The sequence below is a fragment of the Leptodactylus fuscus genome, chromosome 4 (assembly GCF_031893055.1).
Source record: "Leptodactylus fuscus isolate aLepFus1 chromosome 4, aLepFus1.hap2, whole genome shotgun sequence".
Classification (NCBI taxonomy): domain Eukaryota; kingdom Metazoa; phylum Chordata; class Amphibia; order Anura; family Leptodactylidae; genus Leptodactylus; species Leptodactylus fuscus.
Genome location: NC_134268.1, coordinates 56,018,510 through 56,041,269, shown reverse-complemented (window position 1 = coordinate 56,041,269; position 22,760 = coordinate 56,018,510). Strand labels below are relative to the sequence as shown.

Below are 22,760 nucleotides of genomic sequence, written 5' to 3'. Positions count from 1 at the left end.
GAGCTGTCACAGCTCAGCTCCTGTTTTAACGCTGAGCTCCAGCATTTGTAGTCGCGATGTGATGATGTCACATCGCGCCTACAATATGTGTATGAGGGAGAGAGCTGCGGGGGAACGAGGGAAGGTGAGTGTGTGTGAACAGTATGACGCTGGGGCAGATGGAGGGGGGGGAGAACAGCATGACACTGGGGCAGAGACGGGGGGGGGGGACATGAAACTGTGGGCAGATAAAGGGGGAGAATGGCATGAAACTGGGGACAGAGATAGAGGGGGGGGGACATGAAACTAGGGGTAGATGAAGGGTGTATATGAAAATGGGGAGAGATGGAGGGGGGACATAATTTACGGGTGACTGTAGGAGGATTATACTGTGTGGAATCACATGAAAAATGAATGAGAATAGGCGGAGTCAACATAAGTGGGCAGGGCCTAATTTGCTGCTGCACGTAGGGCCCCGCCAAAGTCAATTGCCCAGGGCCCCGCAAACCTTGGATACGCCACTGGTGCCACCTAACCGATTTGACTTTGAATCACTCCCAAAGGGTGTTATTTAGCCTCAAAAGTTTTACCATTTAACCCCTGTAAAAGGGGTCTGGGGGAGACTACCAGGTTGCTACCCATCAAGATAGTTCTAGTGTAGATGGCTACTGACCCAAAGAAACACTGATGCAAAGCACCGGAGGGTCAGTTGAAGGCATGGTCAAATGCAGTCCAAAGGTCAGGACAGGCAGCGGAGAAGCAAGGTCGAGAAACAGGCTACATGCAATACACAGATGAACGGCAGTACAGGAATGTAATAGGACTATAGTCAGGAATAACTGGGCAGGGCTAACAGATGAATTTAGTAATCTCTCAAACTGCTGAGAGGGAGGGCACATCCACCCTGGACCAGGAGCACAAGGAGCCAGTTCACAGGAACTGCACAGTATGAACTAGATGTATTACAAGTTATTACCTGAAGCTTCTCAGACCCAATGCCATGGCCTGCATCTACTGTGCACCCTTTGTAATACTGATGCCTGGCTGCCAATATTGCATCCGTGTCCCCTATAGCTACACCCCAATTCTTGTACATCCTCAGAAGTACTGACAGTCATTGAAAAGATGCAGCTAGAAAAGGGCGCTAGCTTTCCAGACACACATCCAGGGGAGCAAGCCTGACTCCTACCACCACCACCAAGCTTGGCTAAGCCACCTGAGCAAACCAGACACTCACCAACCAAAAACACCAACAGATGATAACCAAGGCCGAAATAAAGGCGACCACAGAGGCAAACAGAGTGGTACATTGAAGAATGGAGAAATTAAATAAATAACTCCAAGAAACTCACCGTGTACCAAGCTCTACAAAGGGACTATACCATGGCCACCTACCTGGAGAGAATACGCCACCCCAAACACAGACAGACCCGGAGCTGGTACAGACCGAGCGCCCACAACCTAGAGATAGAGACGGGGCGATACAGGCAGACGTACAAGCCACGGGAGAACAGACTGTGCCAGCACTGTGACCAGGGGGCCCTAGAAGACGAGACCCACTTCCTGCTACACTGCACCAAATACTCAGCTGTGACGGCCGTCTACTACCAAAGACTCTCTGCCCACATCCCAGACTTCATATCTGCAGACGAGAAGAGGAAACGCTACATCCTACTGGGAGAAGAGGCCACTGTGGAGATCGCTGCCCAATACGTGTCCAGCTGTCACCAACTAAGAGGAAGATGAGACTCCACGGACTGTTAACACACACACACGTATCTTTCATAAGAACATTATCTTACATCGCCCAAACCAATACAAGTAAGTGGGACACATCTGCCTACAGCTGTTTTAGGGTACTTGCAAGATTCTTGAAAAATCTATCTGCAAATGCCCTTCTGGAGGAGTGTCTGGTAGGAAATGGTTATACCCTTGTAAGATATTTGTAACTTTCCCTTTGTGAAGTGTCCAGTTCTTGCTATGCAAGATGAATCTCAAAGCACAGCAAGTATACAAGGAATCCAATAAAATGCTATTACAAATAGAAATTATTTTAATTTACAAGTATTTTTCATACAGAGCAGGCATAAAATCCAAGGTTCTTTTAAAAGAGTTGTAAAAATCAAACATGTTATATATACACAATTGTCTATGCTTTATGATACAGTCCAGGTTTGTGTAATGTCAGGTAAATACAGAGGGTATATATAGTACAGCATGTATTCATGGATCTCCTTGTGGAGGGTTAAAACTCAATTGCTATATATAACATGATTTATAGTTAAAACACTATAAATGCAACACACAATTACATTTAACTACAAAATATACATAATTTCTATTACCTACATCAACTACATCAGGCTGTTCACATTACTACTTCTTGAGGGTTAAAAAGAGTGAAAACCTGGCACGCGCACACCCCCCTCCCCCCTATAATGTTCAGTAGATCCTCATTTAAATTGAGAATTATACGTAAACATTGCTACTGTTACTTACACATTACATCTGCGATATAGATATACATTAGGTGTACGATGCAATCTGCGCATGCGCCAAATATTTAGTTCAATATAAAAGTTGGTTTCACAGCTACTACATTTAGGCTTTGGGCAGTTTCATTTAATGGACTTTTAGCTTGTATCTGAAGTCAACGTCATAGGTTGGCTGTAGGATGCCAAGGCCTGCCCGGGACTGATCTAGAGGCGGGCATTTAGCATTGTTATCGACAAGTTCTATGTCAAAGTAAGAAATCAGCAGAGTCAGTAACTGTTTGATCTCGTGCACTGCAAATTCACGCCCAGGACACTTGGTTTTCCCAGAGCCAAATGGCAAGTAGTAATATTTTAATTTCTTTCCTTTCAGGTAAAAATCTGTCTTTTCTTTGCGATTCTCATCCAGATAGCGATCATATTTGAAAGTCTGAAAAATAAAGATAATGGCAGTGAGTAGGGCTCTGACAGCAGGGTATATCTTTATACCTCCTGGGTACAAATGGCTGCATATTCTATAGATCTAAAGGTAAACTGGGTCACAAAAATACTCACAAAAGGGTCCTCATAGACTTCAGGATCCAGATGAACGGTCTGGGGGTAGAGAGCGACAATGTCATCTTTACGGATGGTATAGGACCCTTTCTCTTCAAGTTTCAAAGTGAAATTCTCCTTGGCCACTCTGACGTTGAGCGATGCGCTGGATAGCCTCATGGATTCTTTGATTATACTGTCTATGGCGGGAACAACCAGAACAAATGCAAGTTAGCGATTGTTATAGTGCAAGCATGGATTATCTGTCATCAATGTGAGACCTACCTAAAACTGGCATATCATCCAGAAGATGGCGATTCAGGGAAATGTATTTAGCAAGAGACACTGTCTGAGATGTTTTTTCCAAAACCTGGTTGACTTCTTCAGTGGCTGCCTTCAATGCTTCAGGGCACCTGTACAATCAGAAGCACATGTTATTGTTTTATTCACAAAGGAGTCAGATATTAGAAAACACACTGAAGAAACATAGCAGCTCAAGGCTGAGGCCATGCGGCGGTTTTTGTTGCAGATTTTGATGCAAAGTTGGAAATGGTCTGAAAGGGAGTGGAAAATATCTAGGAAGTTCTTAGATGTTTCGCTTCTGTTAAATCCACTCCTGACTTTGGGTAAAAAAAAACTGCAACAAAAGTCACAATATTGCATTTTTTTTGCAATGTGGGGCCATAGCCTAAGTGATGCAGAAGGTTTCTCTTACCTAATGAGGTAGTAGACACTCCAGAAAGTTGCAGGAAGAGTGTTAGCTTGAGATGCCCAGAGGAGCGCCACGTGGGTCTTTGCCTTTTCTGGTTCATTCAGAGAAGAAAGGGTGTCATTCAAGTACATCCTGAGGCTGACAATGTCTGACAGGTTGTTTCTATTCCTTAGTTTCCCCTGAAACAGTTCCTTCGCTAGGTTCTCCCTGGCACTGTGAGCTGACTTGAAGACACGTATGGGTAGACCTGCAACTAGTGCAGGGAAGATTTTGTCAAATTCTTTGAAGTTTTCAATGGCATTAAGGATGAGTGCTCTTTGTGCTTCCTGTCTAGCTAAACTCTGGTCATCTTGTGCATTCAGTTCTTGGCCAAATAGAGTCAAGTAACCAGACTCGAACATCACCCGGTAGCAGAAGGCATAGAGGCCATCTTTTTTCCATTCTTCTCCATTGGATGCACAGGGCTGTAACATTGTGCGCTGAAGATTCTCCATCATAGCGGTGATGAGAGCGTCAAGTGCATCTCCTTTCATTGTCTTATTAAAGGTTTCATGGATATTTTCAGTGGTTCTGCCATCAACTGGATTCATACTGCTGTGTCCAAACGCCTGACAAAGATCAGAGTTTATTCTTATTAATATACATGATATATTATATAGATGTAGTAGACAATAAATTAGTGTTTGTGGCGTTTCCAAATATTAGTTTAGCAATCTCCATCCCCGCACTTTGAGTTACATGGCCACACTATACAATTTATGTAAGCAAGAGATGAACATTTTTTCATGGGCACAGACCATGTAGAGTTCCTTAGGAGGACCCCTGTAAGGGTACATTCACATGGATGAAAGTGGAGCTTTATTTTCTACATTGGGGTGGGGGGGAATAAAAGCTAGTGGAACCCACTGAAGTCAACGTGAGGCTTTTTTTGAGCGTGGAAAATTCAGCGCCAAATAAAGCACCATTTTCCTCCATGTGAATGGACCCTAAAAGTCAGAGTATAAGCTCATACTAACTATGGACGCTGTATCACAGATACGTACAAATATATTAACTATAATACAGCAGTGTGCAATAATCCTAAGCAGACGGGAAATAAGGTGAAAGAACCTTGCCAATCTAATAATGAAAGGCTCTTTCAACAGAACATATTCTTATCTCCAGCCATAACTGGAGGAGAGGTTGAGTTTTACTATGTTATTTATGATATAACAACACAGCTCATTAAGACAACACTAAAGGGTTATCTACTAATAGAGTATTCCAGTGTAAAATACACTCTTATCATATACTCTACCTTGGCAGATGTTGCAAAGTGGAATTTCTGCCAATCAAAGTGTCGCCCATGACGCATTACTGCATTAAACGAAAATGGGTCCATCACAAAGTGCACGAATGTTCCAGCAATTTTACAGGTGAAGACATCTCCATATTTTTTCTGCCTTGATCTGAGAAACTCTAGAGGATTAGCACCGAACTGCAAGGCGCACCCAAGGTAAGGAATGAGGCCATTTTCCAGAGGTGGCTCCCCTGGCTGCCTATAATGGTAGAAGCAGATATACACATGCATGTATTAGATCAATGTACTACATATACAATCACATTGAATGTTCCTATTGCTGGGCTAAACTATTCTTTACTTAAGCACCGTATTTTTGGCAAATACATGCTGTGCTGTACTGACCATTACACGGCAGGTCAAACAAACACATTGAAGTCAAATATTTGATAAAGGCGACTTGGGCCAGTTGACACATTAAGTGACCCTTTTTTAATATTGAACTAATAGATGTAATTGTTATTCCATCTTGTAACATATGGTAAAATACATTTAATCATTAGCTATAGGTATATCATAGTGCAAATACAATGAAGATATATTAGTATTACCAATACCATAAGAACAAAAAAATTTGCATTTCTTACCGTCTTCTAATGCCTACAATAAGCCAGAAGAAACAGCACAAAACCACAACTAATCCCCATATGAGTGAAATGGTCAGCATCTTCTCAGGTAAAGCCTTGCTGGACACTAGAAGGATGTGCACACCTTGAGCTATGAGCCAAGAGTACTGCTACTGCAGGAAAGTGGCCACTACTTATATACACCCAGGATTAAGAGGGGCTGTTTAGCAATTGAACTCTAATAGCCATGCAAAGGTATTGATTAACCTCTCCACCAATGGGCAGCTTGCTTCTGCAGTCCCTAGGTATCTGAAAAAATGAAAAAAAAAACCCATCCTAGACCATTGCAGAAATGGCCTTGACCGTAGTCCATAGGTATGTGATGAGGTTCCAATGTAAGCAAAGAGTTGTAATAGTAGATAATGTGAAGGTCTCCGGGGTGTGTGCTTAAATTCTCATACACGTTTACTAGATGCTGACTATAGTTCAATTCTAGCGGTTACTGCCGAGCAAATTCAAAGTCATGCATATCTGAATATAAATAAATATATATATATATATAAGATGGCAGCACTTTATACATTATGCCGCTGTTCACAGTGCATCCCACAGTGGTATAGTCAGACATTCAGCCATATACTGTTGGCTACTGGCTACACCAGGTGTGGGGATAGGTGGACTGGAGTCACTAGTGGTCACCTGAACCTAGTGGTAGGTAATCATTCATCTCTCCTTTCTTGTGCTGGACATTATCAGCAGAGGACTGTTGCACTTGTGGCTGTGATAGATGAATATATTACATTAGATTACAGTCACATTTTGATGCTGTCCTTTATGTTAAGGAACATTTTTTTTATTTTAGACTTGATGACTAAGAATGTTTATTATTTTAAGTGTAATGTTTGGGGGTTTGACCTGCCCTGATTCTGATAATATTTCTGAGATAGAACACTATACCTTTGAAAATACAATTTTTTTTTTTTATAAGCCTCCCCCCATGTTGGGTCCCCCTTAATTAAAATTGTATGCCACACCCCTCCATCTGCAAATCAAAAAATACCATTAGGCTGAGGCCCCACATTGTGGAAACAGCTTTTTTTGTTGCAGATTTTGTTGCCTTTTTTTGAGCCAAAGCCAGGAATGGATTGAGCAGAAGGTAGAAGTATAAGAACTTCCTATATATTCTCCATTCCTTTTGTAGCCATGCTTTGCTTTGGCTCAAAAAAACGCAACAAAATTTGCAACAAAAAAAGCTGTGTTTCCGTAATGTGGGGCCTCAGCCTTAGGCCAGGTTCTCGCGTGTTTTTTTGGACCAGAATTTGATGCAGACACCGCCTCAGATTCCAGTCTAAAAAAACGGCTAGCCGTGACTTAGGCCCAAATGAATAGGCATAGTTGGGAGGTGTCGCGAAGTGGACGTCTGCGGCTAAATCAGGCATGGAATCTACCTGATGAAAGGGCAGGTCGCTTCTTTTTTTAGCCGTGAGCGGGAACAAACCGCTCACAGAAAAAGGAAAAGACTGTCTCCCATTGATTTCAATGGGAGTCTTTTTTTTTTTTTAAATGTAGATTGTGAGCCCCACATAGAGCTCACAATGTACATTTTCCACTATCAGTATATCTTTGGAATATGGGATGGAAATCCATGCAAACACGGGGAGAACATACAAACTCCTTGCAGATGGTTTTTTATGCCCTTGGTGGGATTTGAACACCAGGGCTCCAGTGCTAACCACTGAGCCACCGTGTGGCCCCATCAGAGTTGTTTTTTTGAGCCGGATTCTGATGTGGATTCCGCGTCAAAATCTGGCCCAAAAAACCCTGTGTGAACCCAGCCTTATATGATCCACACACAGTATAAGGGTTGGTTCACACTAGCGCTTGTATTCCGTCCGCAAGGAGTCCGCATGGAGACCCCATGGACGGAATACCAACGCTAATGCAAGGGCTGTGCAGTTAAGCACAAGGAGCCCATTATAGTCTATGGGCTCCATGTGCTTTGCAAGCACATCGCTTGCAATTGCGTTGGTATTGCGTCCAGGGGGGGCTCCATGCGGACTCCTTGCGGACGGAATACAAGCGCTAGTGTGAACCAACCCTAACACAACCTTTACTGACCTGCAAACAGCAGATTGCCCCTTTATGGCCCCACAAAGTATATTTTCCCCTTTACTAACCGGCACAGTATATTGCCACTTTTTCTGACCCCCACAGTATTTTGCCTCCTTTACTTTGCTTCCTTATATAATGCCATCATATTCCACAGCACTTTACAGACATTGTCAGTCATTGTCCTATATAGGGCTCACAACCTACATTCCCTATCAGTATATCTTTGGAGTGTATGTTGTCCCTTCTTAGCTCCCCACACATAATATTGGCCTCTTTTTTGGCCCTCACACAGTATACTGCCCCATTTACAGCTCACACACAGTAATATGTTAGTCTTAGGGTCCATTCACACAGAGGAAAATGGTGAGAAATTTGGTGTGGAATTTCAGCGCTGAAAAAAAAGTTTCCCATTGACTTCAATAGGTTCCATCAGCGGACTGCTAGCAGAAAAAGGAACCCATTGAAGTCAATGGGAGACTTTTTTTTTTCAGCGCTGAAATTGCACACCAAATTCCTCACCATTTTCCTCCGTGTGAATGGACCCTTAGTACACAGAACTCTATTTGTAGGCTTTTTTTGGAGTCTGATTTTGAGACGGATTCAGCATCAAAATCAGTGCCAAAAAACTCAGTGTGCACTGACCCTTATACTCACCTGGTCATCTTTGATGCATACCGTAGCATATGTGGAGCTGTGTAAGGTGCTTGTTTTTGTGGGGTCAGTTGTACCTTTTATTTATGCCATTTTGTGGACTGTCTGACGTTTTAATTGCATTGGCCCAAAAAATTTTTGGGAAGGTGAAATGGAAAAAATTTGGCCGTTTGGAAATTTTGTACCACTATGGTGTTCACAGTGTGCGTGTCGTTGGGCCATAATTGAACGGCACATGGACATGCACCGCACAATTCCATGGCCTCATTCCTTGGGGCCAGTGAGCACTGTTAAAAAAAAAAAAAAAAAAAAAAAAAAACAGACAAGAACAGGACCTGTTCTAAGTTTTGCCCACGGCTCATGGTCCCATACACTGGACTGTGAAAATACACGGTTGTGTGTATGGAGCCAAAGAAATGAATGGGTCAGAAATATATGGCTAGCACACAATTGTGTGCATGAGGCCTTAAAAGTAGGCTATTCCCTTATGTGTCCATCCCATGACCCTGGACTGTATATCACATGATCCTGGACTGTATATCACATGATCCTGTACTGTATATCACATGATTCTGGACTGTATATCTCATAATCCTGGACTGTATATCTCATGATCCTGGACTGTATATCACATGATCCTGGACTGTATATCACATGATCCTGGACTGTATATCACATGATTCTGTACTGTATATCACATGACCCTGACTGTATATCACATGATCCTGGACTGTATATCACATGATTCTGGACTGTATATCACATGACCCTGGACTGTATATCACATGATCCTGGACTGTATATCACATGATCCTGGACTGTATATCACATGATCCTGGACTGTATATCACATGATCCTGGACTGTATATTTCATAATCCTGGACTGTATATCTCATGATCCTGGACTGTATATCACGACATGGACTGATTTATTCACTGCATTTAAGCAGAATGAATGACAACAAGCAGAGATCTAATATAAAATATTTTTTGTCAATAATGTTAAATAAATAGCCAAAATGGAAGAGCGATGTGTGAAGGACTAAGTCCACCCCATGATTCAATAGCTTGTTGAATCACCTTGAGCTGAAGTCATTGAGGCCGGGGCCCTATGGGACTGAAAAACTGCGATTTGCCTGTGGCTTAAACGCCGCATGAAAAATTGCAGCATTTTACAGTAAGGGCAAAGTGTATGGGATTCTAGCGAATCCCATGCCCACTTTGCGGTAAAAACCATGGTGCAGGCACACAGTGATTTCAAAAACTGGAGCGGTTTGGGAAATCGCAACATGTCAATTATACCTTCGGAAACACCAGCGGTTTCCCCATAGGTATAATTGTAACAGAAAGTCCGTGAATGAAAACTGCGCAAACTTTCTTTCTAAATCGCTGTGGATTATTAACGCTCGGTGCTGCTTGTTTTTATTCTTGGTATAATAATATTGTGTATCCCTCTCCTGTGTACGCCCCTGTGTAAGGCAACTTTAATTTAAAGCAATTGGGCCAAGATGACAATTTATCATCTATCACACAAGAGGGTTAGAAGTGTCTGGTGTGGTCCAAATTCTGGGACCCATATGATCATGAGACTGGGGGTCCTTTGTACCACCATCTAAATGGAGCAGTGGTCACATAGCCGCAATGCTGCTTCATTCATTTGTATAAGACTACTGGAGACAGACTGCTATTTTGGTTAGTTCCATTGAAATAAATGAAGTAGCAGCGTTCCTGCATGGCGGCTGCCCCAATTACACAGGGGTGCAAAGGACCACCACTGAAAAAAGTAATACCGAGCAACCACAGGAAATACACACAAATTGAACGTGTATACAGGTACAAGGGAGATTTCCAGCAGCAGCAGTTTCATCCAGAGACCCCTTGGGGGACAAAAGATTCAGACGAATGACCGGTGGATGCGAAGAAAGCTGCGCTACTCTCTTGGGATAAACAACACACGCACTTTATTCTGCTTTCCATAAAAACACGACGCTACGCACAGCGTTTCGGGGATTCCCCTTTTTCAAGTGTAACAGAAACACAATGTATCCTAATAAAAGACAAATGACCCAATAAATACAATAAATACAAAAATAAAAAAATATATATATATGAATTATGAATATAACTATAAAAATTGTGTGGGCTGGCAGGTCACAAAATGTTAGCAGTAGTGACACAAATGTTCATTGGAGACATTATTTAACACAATCCAACGTTGTTGCTAATCCCAACCACTGAAAATGGGGGCTAGAAACAGGCTAATAAAATATATAGCCAATAAAATATTTTGCCAATAAAATATTCAACCAATGTAAACAGAAAGATACAGAACAACAAATATAGCCTGAAAGGTAACAATAATAAAAAACAACAAAGTAACTGGCCAAAAAAGTATCAATAAAATAAAACAGTTTGCCATACCAAACAGGGAGCAGGAGTCAAGGGCAGAAGCTTCCTTGCAGGAATCAAGTGTGAAGCACAGCGTGGAGTGGCTACACCACGTGTGTAACGCGGGTTTTTCACATCAGGGCGCGCTGGCAGAGAGAGTCACGTGTCACTGGTCTATTCCAATATTCGCTGCCAGCCGCTCAAAGCGATCATATGGTTGTTTACACTAACTTAGCTTTGTGGATGGCTGGCATACTACCTAGATAAATATAATATTTAAAACATGCTCGTGTCTAGGGGGAGCGGTCAAACCCGCTCGTGTATTTTCCCAAGTGCGCATGCGCGTTTGCACGGCACTAGATCGCGGAGGTACCCGACTGACTAACGAGCGGCCGCTCGTGTGTCGGGCACCTCGCTCATGCGCATACTCGCCCGGTCTCTGGAACTGGCCGGACAAGAGTAAGACAGTGTCTGCCTGTGGACCACTACGGCAGTGTGTTAATCAGGATGCTAATTGACTGGAACGGTCTACTAGATGGCCACCTAGGGCTCCAAATGAGTGTAAATAGTTGGGCATGTTAGATTCAAATCTTGGAAGCAACGGCCCTTGATGCTACTTTACAACCATATCAATCACAGTATGTACACTTACTGGTTGATTTAAACGACCCTTAGTCATATGTTAATAGAAGATTTAGTATCACTTGTTGCCAGCTCATATAATTTCAATTGTCACAAAGTTCTAACCTATGATCGAACTATTTTGACAAGAATATAGAAACTTAGCCCTAACAGGTTTTATTAAAAAACCTAATTATTGAAGGCTTAATGACTGTAGTAAATGCCTATAGGGTGGCATATAAAAAATACATAAAAAACATATAAAAAAAATTTTTAAACTAAGATATATTCATACTACTAATAAAAGTATAAATGAGAGTATACAAAACCAAAGTTATACAAAATATTATTATCAATGCAGTAAAACATAGTGCATTATTTTTACAATCAAATATACTAACGTATTGAGAAACTAAACTGATTTACCTTACGCTACTCTAGATTATCCACCTATAACAGATGTATTACAAAATATAATAATTTAATAGGAGATGTCCTCTAGGGCTTCATTAAGACCCTCCGGATGGAGGGTGTTGAACTTAAAAATCCAAAACATCTCCTTCTTTTTCAATGCCTCAAACCGGTTGTTTATATTGGTGGGAATTTGTTCAAGTGGAATTACTGTGAAATTGGAAAAACTGCACCCATGTGTTGTCTTAGCATGTCTAGACACGCTATGTTTCTCATATCCGTTAGAGACGTTGGAACGGTGTTTCTTGATTCTGTCCCTTAGGGACATTGTTGTTCGTCCCACATACTGCAGCCCACATGGGCAGCTTAAAATATACACAACATATGAAGATGAGCAGTCTAGTCTCGATCTGATAAAAAATTTATCATTTGTAGATCTGCTGATCACTTCTCTCGTATTATGTGCTATATTTAAACAGCACTTACATCTAAGATGTCCACATTTAAAGCTACCAGCATTTGTACTAGTGTGAGAAAGGTTCGCACTGATTTTTTTAGAAGATCTTAATTTGCTTGGGGCAATAATGCTCTTCAAGGTACGTGCCCTCCTGAAAGTCATCATGGGTTTTTTTGGGATTAATTCTTTTAGAAATTTGTCATTGGCTAAAATATGCCAGTGCTTCTCCAGAATTTTCCTAATGGAGCTATGGGCCACATTAAAGGTTGTTATAAAGTTGTATTTAAATTCATTTTCTTTTTTCATAATTTTTCTAGGGACTAGACATTCTTTCTGGCTAGAGTTTGCTGCTCTGGACTGAGCTTCTTTAATTAGAGATGCTGGATAGTTTTTGTCCTTAAATCTTGAAGCCATAATTTTGCTCTGGGTTACAAAGTCTGATTGACTTGTGCAATTTCGTCTCAATCTTTTAAATTGTCCATATGGGACATTCTTAATCCACTTGTGGTAGTGCAAGCTCTTGAAGTTCAGCAAGCTGTTGCTATCAACTTTTTTGAAAAATGTTTTAGTCCGTATACCTTTCTCATCCCCCATTAGGACTAGATCCAGATACTCGATTTCCTTCTCATCGATTTTACCTGTCAAACTTACACCCCAATTATTATTATTTAGATGGGCTGTGAACTCATGAAATGATGTGGTAGTACCCTCCCAGATAAAAAGCAGATCATCAATATATCGCTTATAGAATTTAATATTGGTGGTCCAGGGGTGGTCTTTTAATATAAAGGACTCCTCATAACGACCCATGAAGAGGTTCGCAAATGCCGGGGCAAATTTTGTCCCCATGGCCGTTCCTTTTACTTGTATGTAGGTCTTTTGCTCAAATTTGAAAACATTATGGGTAAGGATGAAATTGATCCCCTCCAGGATAAAATCTTTTTGTTTCTCAGGCATAGACAGATCAGTGCTTAGGTAGCTTTTGATCGTTTCTATCCCCTTTAAATGTGCGATGTTGCTATACAATCCTGCAACATCCAATGTGGCCCACTGAAAATTCTTACCCCATGTCATGGGTAGAATCTCTTCCAAGAGACTCACGGAATCCTTCAGGTAAGATGGTAGCTTAATGACATATTTCTGCAATAGAAGGTCGATGTAATGAGAGAGATTTCTTGTTATAGCATTTACTCCTGAAATTATCGGGCGTCCTGGGGGATTAATGGGATCTTTATGAATTTTAGGTAAATGGTAATAAAGGGCTGCTGTTGGGTTTTGGACAAGCAGGTACTCCTTTTCTTTTCTATTTATAATGCCCTCTTTGAATGCTTTTATGATGATTTTAACATATTCTGAATAATGTTCGGCGGTTGGATCTCGACTGATCTCTCGATAATAATCTTTATCAGAAAGGATTCGGGTGGCTTCAAACATATAGGTCTCACGATTCTGGATAACAATCCCGCCTCCTTTATCCGCGCTTCTGATTACAATACTCGAATTATCTCTTAGAGTTTTTAAGGCTCTTTTTTCTGCTAAATTAAGGTTCGTTGGGACTTTTTTTACACTATCTAGTTTCCTGAATTCAGACGACACTAGGGAATAAAATGTCTCGATGTTAGCTCCTTTATGGTGTAATGGGTAAAATCTGGATTTTGGCTTTAAATTGGTGGTGATTGGAAGAAGTGGACCTGAAGAAGGGGCCATTATTGGTTGGAGATTCCCTGAGTGGGTAGCAGGAGGGCTTGATTCAGAAATATGACGGGATGGCCCTAAGACGAGGGCTTTCTCCTGTGTAGAGTTAGAGGTAAAATAAGTAATAGAGGGTCCTGGTTGAAGGACCTCACCTTTTCCACTTTCCTGGCAATTTCCTGTAATCGCGAAATGCCTTGATAGGGTAAGTTTCCTTATAAATTTGTTCAGATCAACAAAAAGGTCTAAATCATCAATTTTTTGTGTTGGACAGAAAGAGAGACCTTTTTTAAGGAGACTGACCTCTGCCTCTGTTAGGTTGTAGTCTGAGAGGTTAAAAATTCCCACCTCATTCAGATTTTGTTTCTCTTGGGGCTTGGGCTGCTCAAGTCTAGGGCCTGCACGAGACTTTTTTCCTCCTCTGCAACCTCTTTTGTTTTTTCTGTTGGGGTTGGTGGGCTGTTTATTATCTTTCTCTTTGTCCCTAATGGAGTATAAAAGTCGGAAATTCGGGTCAGTCGTGTGTGCAAAGGGGCCTCCTGAACATGATAAGTCAGGGGGGTCAGCGTCTGGGGAAGGGCTAAAAAACGTTCCTTTTTTGGGGGAGAAGGCTCGTTAATAGCCCGCATTATTTGAGATTCAGTTAGCGGGGTTCCATAGAGAGAGTCCTCGAACTCACTACTAGGGGACACTGGGTCATCCGAGGTGGGACTGGTTGGCACAGATGCCATCAAATTGCTCTTAGTTTGGGCGAGCTCCGTGTTCTCAGTGGAGGTTCGGGTTACTTCTGTAAAGGTGGTAGGTGGAAGTTGGAGGACCTTCGTGTTTGGTCCGATTTCATCGAATAGGTCGTCCTGACTTCTCATATTTTTATTATTTTTATCCATAGTACATGTCACAGGGTTGCTAGTAGGGGAGACTTGAGGTTTGTTAGACTCTCTTGATATATTGGCATCATCCGGCGTCCTCATGGTAGGAGGGGCTGTATTAGTTTTAAGGACAGTGGTGCTTGTTAGTTTTGGTTTTAGATACATTTTGGCCTGGACCTTACTAGTTTCTCCTTTAACATTATTTACTTTTTTAGAAACTTCAACTGGTTTATCAGTTGATCTGAGTCTTGATTGTCTAATGGCTTGTCTGTGAAGTGGGGTGAACGTATTAGGTGTCACCCTACTTTTCTGTTTCGGTTTGGTAATAGTATTTTCCTTATATTTATTTTTTCCCCCCAGAGATACACCTGTTGGGTTCATTTTGTTTAATATCCAAAATTTCTCATTTCCTAGTGCGAAATCGCGTCTATCTCTATTAAGTTTACTGCTTTTTGTCTCAAGGATATTCCTTTCTGTTTCCATACTTCTTGAATGGAGAACTTTACTAAGTTTCATAAACATTGGATGGCTTTTATATTTCTCAATTTCAATATGGGCAGTGTTGATTTCTGCACTAAGTGACTCTGCTAGTTGGAACCTTTTTGAGGCCAGCCTTTCAAGGAGACCCATCGTGCATTTGTGTAAATAAGAGTCCCAATCCTTAGAGAAATCCACATCATTTCCAAAAGGTGACGGAGTTTTTAATCTGAGGCCCCTTGGAGCAATATTCTCATTCAGATAAATTAATAGGAATCTATGATCTAGACTATGTCTAGATTCTTCTGCTAGAAGGTTCTCAAGTTTCCAAAAGAGGTCATTTAGATCCTCTCTTGAGATACTAGGTGTGCCTGATTCAGAGGTTATAACGTTTAAAGTCTGGTCTTCCTCCAAGAGGGGGGTAGGTAGAGGTCTTGTATAGTGTTCGACTAGGTCCAATCGTTTCTGGGACCTCAAATTAATAAAATCCATAATAAACAATAAATAATAACAAACAATTAAGGATTGCTACAAGGTACAATAAAATCACAGGGCGTCTTTGAGAGTAGACTGGTAGGTCGACCCTCTCTTTCCCTAAGATTCACCAGACTCCTTGGTCAATGGAGTAACAGGTGACAAAACAATGAAAAAAGTAATACCGAGCAACCACAGGAAATACACACAAATTGAACGTGTATACAGGTACAAGGGAGATTTCCAGCAGCAGCAGTTTCATCCAGAGACCCCTTGGGGGACAAAAGATTCAGACGAATGACCGGTGGATGCGAAGAAAGCTGCGCTACTCTCTTGGGATAAACAACACACGCACTTTATTCTGCTTTCCATAAAAACACGACGCTACGCACAGCGTTTCGGGGATTCCCCTTTTTCAAGTGTAACAGAAACACAATGTATCCTAATAAAAGACAAATGACCCAATAAATACAATAAATACAAAAATAAAAAAATATATATATATGAATTATGAATATAACTATAAAAATTGTGTGGGCTGGCAGGTCACAAAATGTTAGCAGTAGTGACACAAATGTTCATTGGAGACATTATTTAACACAATCCAACGTTGTTGCTAATCCCAACCACTGAAAATGGGGGCTAGAAACAGGCTAATAAAATATATAGCCAATAAAATATTCAACCAATGTAAACAGAAAGATACAGAACAACAAATAGAGAGGGTCGACCTACCAGTCTACTCTCAAAGACGCCCTGTGATTTTATTGTACCTTGTAGCAATCCTTAATTGTTTGTTATTATTTATTGTTTATTATGGATTTTATTAATTTGAGGTCCCAGAAACGATTGGACCTAGTCGAACACTATACAAGACCTCTACCTACCCCCCTCTTGGAGGAAGACCAGACTTTAAACGTTATAACCTCTGAATCAGGCACACCTAGTATCTCAAGAGAGGATCTAAATGACCTCTTTTGGAAACTTGAGAACCTTCTAGCAGAAGAATCTAGACATAGTCTAGATCATAGATTCCTATTAATTTATCTGAATGAGAATATTGCTCCAAGGGGCCTCAGATTAAAAACTCCGTCACCTTTTGGAAATGATGTGGATTTCTCTAAGGATTGGGACTCTTATTTACACAAATGCACGATGGGTCTCCTTGAAAGGCTGGCCTCAAAAAGGTTCCAACTAGCAGAGTCACTTAGTGCAGAAATCAACACTGCCCATATTGAAATTGAGAAATATAAAAGCCATCCAATGTTTATGAAACTTAGTAAAGTTCTCCATTCAAGAAGTATGGAAACAGAAAGGAATATCCTTGAGACAAAAAGCAGTAAACTTAATAGAGATAGACGCGATTTCGCACTAGGAAATGAGAAATTTTGGATATTAAACAAAATGAACCCAACAGGTGTATCTCTGGGGGGAAAAAATAAATATAAGGAAAATACTATTACCAAACCGAAACAGAAAAGTAGGGTGACACCTAATACGTTCACCCCACTTCACAGACAAGCCATTAGACAATCAAGACTCAGATCAACTGATAAACCAGTTGAAGTTTCTAAAAAAGTAAATAATGTTAAAGGAGAAACTAGTAAGGTCCAGGCCAAAATGTATCTAAAACCAAAACTAACAAGCACCACTGTCCTTAAAACTAATACAGCCCCTCCTACCATGAGGACGCCGGATGATGCCAATATATCAAGAGAGTCTAACAAACCTCAAGTCTCCCCTACTAGCAACCCTGTGACATGTACTATGGATAAAAATAATAAAAATATGAGAAGTCAGGACGACCTATTCGATGAAATCGGACCAAACACGAAGGTCCTCCAACTTCCACCTACCACCTTTACAGAAGTAACCCGAACCTCCACTGAGAACACGGAGCTCGCCCAAACTAAGAGCAATTTGATGGCATCTGTGCCAACCAGTCCCACCTCGGATGACCCAGTGTCCCCTAGTAGTGAGTTCGAGGACTCTCTCTATGGAACCCCGCTAACTGAATCTCAAATAATGCGGGCTATTAACGAGCCTTCTCCCCCAAAAAAGGAACGTTTTTTAGCCCTTCCCCAGACGCTGACCCCCCTGACTTATCATGTTCAGGAGGCCCCTTTGCACACACGACTGACCCGAATTTCCGACTTTTATACTCCATTAGGGACAAAGAGAAAGATAATAAACAGCCCACCAACCCCAACAGAAAAAACAAAAGAGGTTGCAGAGGAGGAAAAAAGTCTCGTGCAGGCCCTAGACTTGAGCAGCCCAAGCCCCAAGAGAAACAAAATCTGAATGAGGTGGGAATTTTTAACCTCTCAGACTACAACCTAACAGAGGCAGAGGTCAGTCTCCTTAAAAAAGGTCTCTCTTTCTGTCCAACACAAAAAATTGATGATTTAGACCTTTTTGTTGATCTGAACAAATTTATAAGGAAACTTACCCTATCAAGGCATTTCGCGATTACAGGAAATTGCCAGGAAAGTGGAAAAGGTGAGGTCCTTCAACCAGGACCCTCTATTACTTATTTTACCTCTAACTCTACACAGGAGAAAGCCCTCGTCTTAGGGCCATCCCGTCATATTTCTGAATCAAGCCCTCCTGCTACCCACTCAGGGAATCTCCAACCAATAATGGCCCCTTCTTCAGGTCCACTTCTTCCAATCACCACCAATTTAAAGCCAAAATCCAGATTTTACCCATTACACCATAAAGGAGCTAACATCGAGACATTTTATTCCCTAGTGTCGTCTGAATTCAGGAAACTAGATAGTGTAAAAAAAGTCCCAACGAACCTTAATTTAGCAGAAAAAAGAGCCTTAAAAACTCTAAGAGATAATTCGAGTATTGTAATCAGAAGCGCGGATAAAGGAGGCGGGATTGTTATCCAGAATCGTGAGACCTATATGTTTGAAGCCACCCGAATCCTTTCTGATAAAGATTATTATCGAGAGATCAGTCGAGATCCAACCGCCGAACATTATTCAGAATATGTTAAAATCATCATAAAAGCATTCAAAGAGGGCATTATAAATAGAAAAGAAAAGGAGTACCTGCTTGTCCAAAACCCAACAGCAGCCCTTTATTACCATTTACCTAAAATTCATAAAGATCCCATTAATCCCCCAGGACGCCCGATAATTTCAGGAGTAAATGCTATAACAAGAAATCTCTCTCATTACATCGACCTTCTATTGCAGAAATATGTCATTAAGCTACCATCTTACCTGAAGGATTCCGTGAGTCTCTTGGAAGAGATTCTACCCATGACATGGGGTAAGAATTTTCAGTGGGCCACATTGGATGTTGCAGGATTGTATAGCAACATCGCACATTTAAAGGGGATAGAAACGATCAAAAGCTACCTAAGCACTGATCTGTCTATGCCTGAGAAACAAAAAGATTTTATCCTGGAGGGGATCAATTTCATCCTTACCCATAATGTTTTCAAATTTGAGCAAAAGACCTACATACAAGTAAAAGGAACGGCCATGGGGACAAAATTTGCCCCGGCATTTGCGAACCTCTTCATGGGTCGTTATGAGGAGTCCTTTATATTAAAAGACCACCCCTGGACCACCAATATTAAATTCTATAAGCGATATATTGATGATCTGCTTTTTATCTGGGAGGGTACTACCACATCATTTCATGAGTTCACAGCCCATCTAAATAATAATAATTGGGGTGTAAGTTTGACAGGTAAAATCGATGAGAAGGAAATCGAGTATCTGGATCTAGTCCTAATGGGGGATGAGAAAGGTATACGGACTAAAACATTTTTCAAAAAAGTTGATAGCAACAGCTTGCTGAACTTCAAGAGCTTGCACTACCACAAGTGGATTAAGAATGTCCCATATGGACAATTTAAAAGATTGAGACGAAATTGCACAAGTCAATCAGACTTTGTAACCCAGAGCAAAATTATGGCTTCAAGATTTAAGGACAAAAACTATCCAGCATCTCTAATTAAAGAAGCTCAGTCCAGAGCAGCAAACTCTAGCCAGAAAGAATGTCTAGTCCCTAGAAAAATTATGAAAAAAGAAAATGAATTTAAATACAACTTTATAACAACCTTTAATGTGGCCCATAGCTCCATTAGGAAAATTCTGGAGAAGCACTGGCATATTTTAGCCAATGACAAATTTCTAAAAGAATTAATCCCAAAAAAACCCATGATGACTTTCAGGAGGGCACGTACCTTGAAGAGCATTATTGCCCCAAGCAAATTAAGATCTTCTAAAAAAATCAGTGCGAACCTTTCTCACACTAGTACAAATGCTGGTAGCTTTAAATGTGGACATCTTAGATGTAAGTGCTGTTTAAATATAGCACATAATACGAGAGAAGTGATCAGCAGATCTACAAATGATAAATTTTTTATCAGATCGAGACTAGACTGCTCATCTTCATATGTTGTGTATATTTTAAGCTGCCCATGTGGGCTGCAGTATGTGGGACGAACAACAATGTCCCTAAGGGACAGAATCAAGAAACACCGTTCCAACGTCTCTAACGGATATGAGAAACATAGCGTGTCTAGACATGCTAAGACAACACATGGGTGCAGTTTTTCCAATTTCACAGTAATTCCACTTGAACAAATTCCCACCAATATAAACAACCGGTTTGAGGCATTGAAAAAGAAGGAGATGTTTTGGATTTTTAAGTTCAACACCCTCCATCCGGAGGGTCTTAATGAAGCCCTAGAGGACATCTCCTATTAAATTATTATATTTTGTAATACATCTGTTATAGGTGGATAATCTAGAGTAGCGTAAGGTAAATCAGTTTAGTTTCTCAATACGTTAGTATATTTGATTGTAAAAATAATGCACTATGTTTTACTGCATTGATAATAATATTTTGTATAACTTTGGTTTTGTATACTCTCATTTATACTTTTATTAGTAGTATGAATATATCTTAGTTTAAAAATTTTTTTTATATGTTTTTTATGTATTTTTTATATGCCACCCTATAGGCATTTACTACAGTCATTAAGCCTTCAATAATTAGGTTTTTTAATAAAACCTGTTAGGGCTAAGTTTCTATATTCTTGTCAAAATAGTTCGATCATAGGTTAGAACTTTGTGACAATTGAAATTATATGAGCTGGCAACAAGTGATACTAAATCTTCTATTAACATATGACTAAGGGTCGTTTAAATCAACCAGTAAGTGTACATACTGTGATTGATATGGTTGTAAAGTAGCATCAAGGGCCGTTGCTTCCAAGATTTGAATCTAACATGCCCAACTATTTACACTCATTTGGAGCCCTAGGTGGCCATCTAGTAGACCGTTCCAGTCAATTAGCATCCTGATTAACACACTGCCGTAGTGGTCCACAGGCAGACACTGTCTTACTCTTGTCCGGCCAGTTCCAGAGACCGGGCGAGTATGCGCATGAGCGAGGTGCCCGACACACGAGCGGCCGCTCGTTAGTCAGTCGGGTACCTCCGCGATCTAGTGCCGTGCAAACGCGCATGCGCACTTGGGAAAATACACGAGCGGGTTTGACCGCTCCCCCTAGACACGAGCATGTTTTAAATATTATATTTATCTAGGTAGTATGCCAGCCATCCACAAAGCTAAGTTAGTGTAAACAACCATATGATCGCTTTGAGCGGCTGGCAGCGAATATTGGAATAGACCAGTGACACGTGACTCTCTCTGCCAGCGCGCCCTGATGTGAAAAACCCGCGTTACACACGTGGTGTAGCCACTCCACGCTGTGCTTCACACTTGATTCCTGCAAGGAAGCTTCTGCCCTTGACTCCTGCTCCCTGTTTGGTATGGCAAACTGTTTTATTTTATTGATACTTTTTTGGCCAGTTACTTTGTTGTTTTTTATTATTGTTACCTTTCAGGCTATATTTGTTGTTCTGTATCTTTCTGTTTACATTGGTTGAATATTTTATTGGCAAAATATTTTATTGGCTATATATTTTATTAGCCTGTTTCTAGCCCCCATTTTCAGTGGTTGGGATTAGCAACAACGTTGGATTGTGTTAAATAATGTCTCCAATGAACATTTGTGTCACTACTGCTAACATTTTGTGACCTGCCAGCCCACACAATTTTTATAGTTATATTCATAATTCATATATATATATTTTTTTATTTTTGTATTTATTGTATTTATTGGGTCATTTGTCTTTTATTAGGATACATTGTGTTTCTGTTACACTTGAAAAAGGGGAATCCCCGAAACGCTGTGCGTAGCGTCGTGTTTTTATGGAAAGCAGAATAAAGTGCGTGTGTTGTTTATCCCAAGAGAGTAGCGCAGCTTTCTTCGCATCCACCGGTCATTCGTCTGAAGGACCACCACTGATCACCGATCTCATGATCAATGGTGGCAAGTTGTCAATTCAGAGTAATCCCTTTCAGTAAAGGTTACCTGAATGTCGCATAATACTGGGAATACTGTAAATGGATATACAGTAATAGACCAGAATATGGCATCCAGCGGCCTCTGATCATAATAACTTTTATCTGATATGATAAGGTTATGTTGAATATGTTAATGTATAGAGCCCTAAACCATATATATGACTGGCCATAAAAAGAATACACGTGGAAGACTGTCAAGCACTGAGACACCATAGAATACTGTCTTATAGTCTAACAATGAAATAAACTTAATGTATAATGTAGATTATAGTTCAATAACATGAACAGGATTTTTGTCAGTTGTAAAAGGACTGCCCAAAATCATTTATTTATATAGTGGCAAAAACTTCTGTAGCATTTTACAATATTAAGATAATGCACCAAAAATTATGAGGTACATACAGGTAAATGGTGTGAAAATGTGATGGTTAGTAGGGTTGGAAAACATGAGAAGAAATGAGAGAGGGCGTTCTAGAAGACATAAGAATGTAGAGAGGAGGCTGACACACAATAATAACTTGTCACCTATCCACTGCTGGGACCCCCAAGGATCCTAAGTGCAGGGGGTCCCCTGTTTGAATAG

General features: G+C 40.7%; 1 protein-coding gene across 1 annotated transcript; it reads right to left on the bottom strand.

Annotated features, from left to right (window-relative positions):
* Positions 1 to 2,601: 2,601 nt before the first annotated feature.
* On the bottom strand, positions 2,602 to 5,723 carry CYP7A1 (cytochrome P450 family 7 subfamily A member 1). The gene is made up of 6 exons (XM_075272137.1): positions 5,644 to 5,723; positions 5,015 to 5,255; positions 3,721 to 4,325; positions 3,291 to 3,418; positions 3,027 to 3,205; positions 2,602 to 2,901 (listed from the first exon to the last, which is right to left on the bottom strand). The coding sequence occupies exons 1-6, from the start codon at positions 5,721 to 5,723 to the stop codon at positions 2,602 to 2,604; spliced, it is 1,533 nt and encodes a 510-aa protein (XP_075128238.1).
* Between the last annotated feature and the right edge of the window lie 17,037 nt (positions 5,724 to 22,760).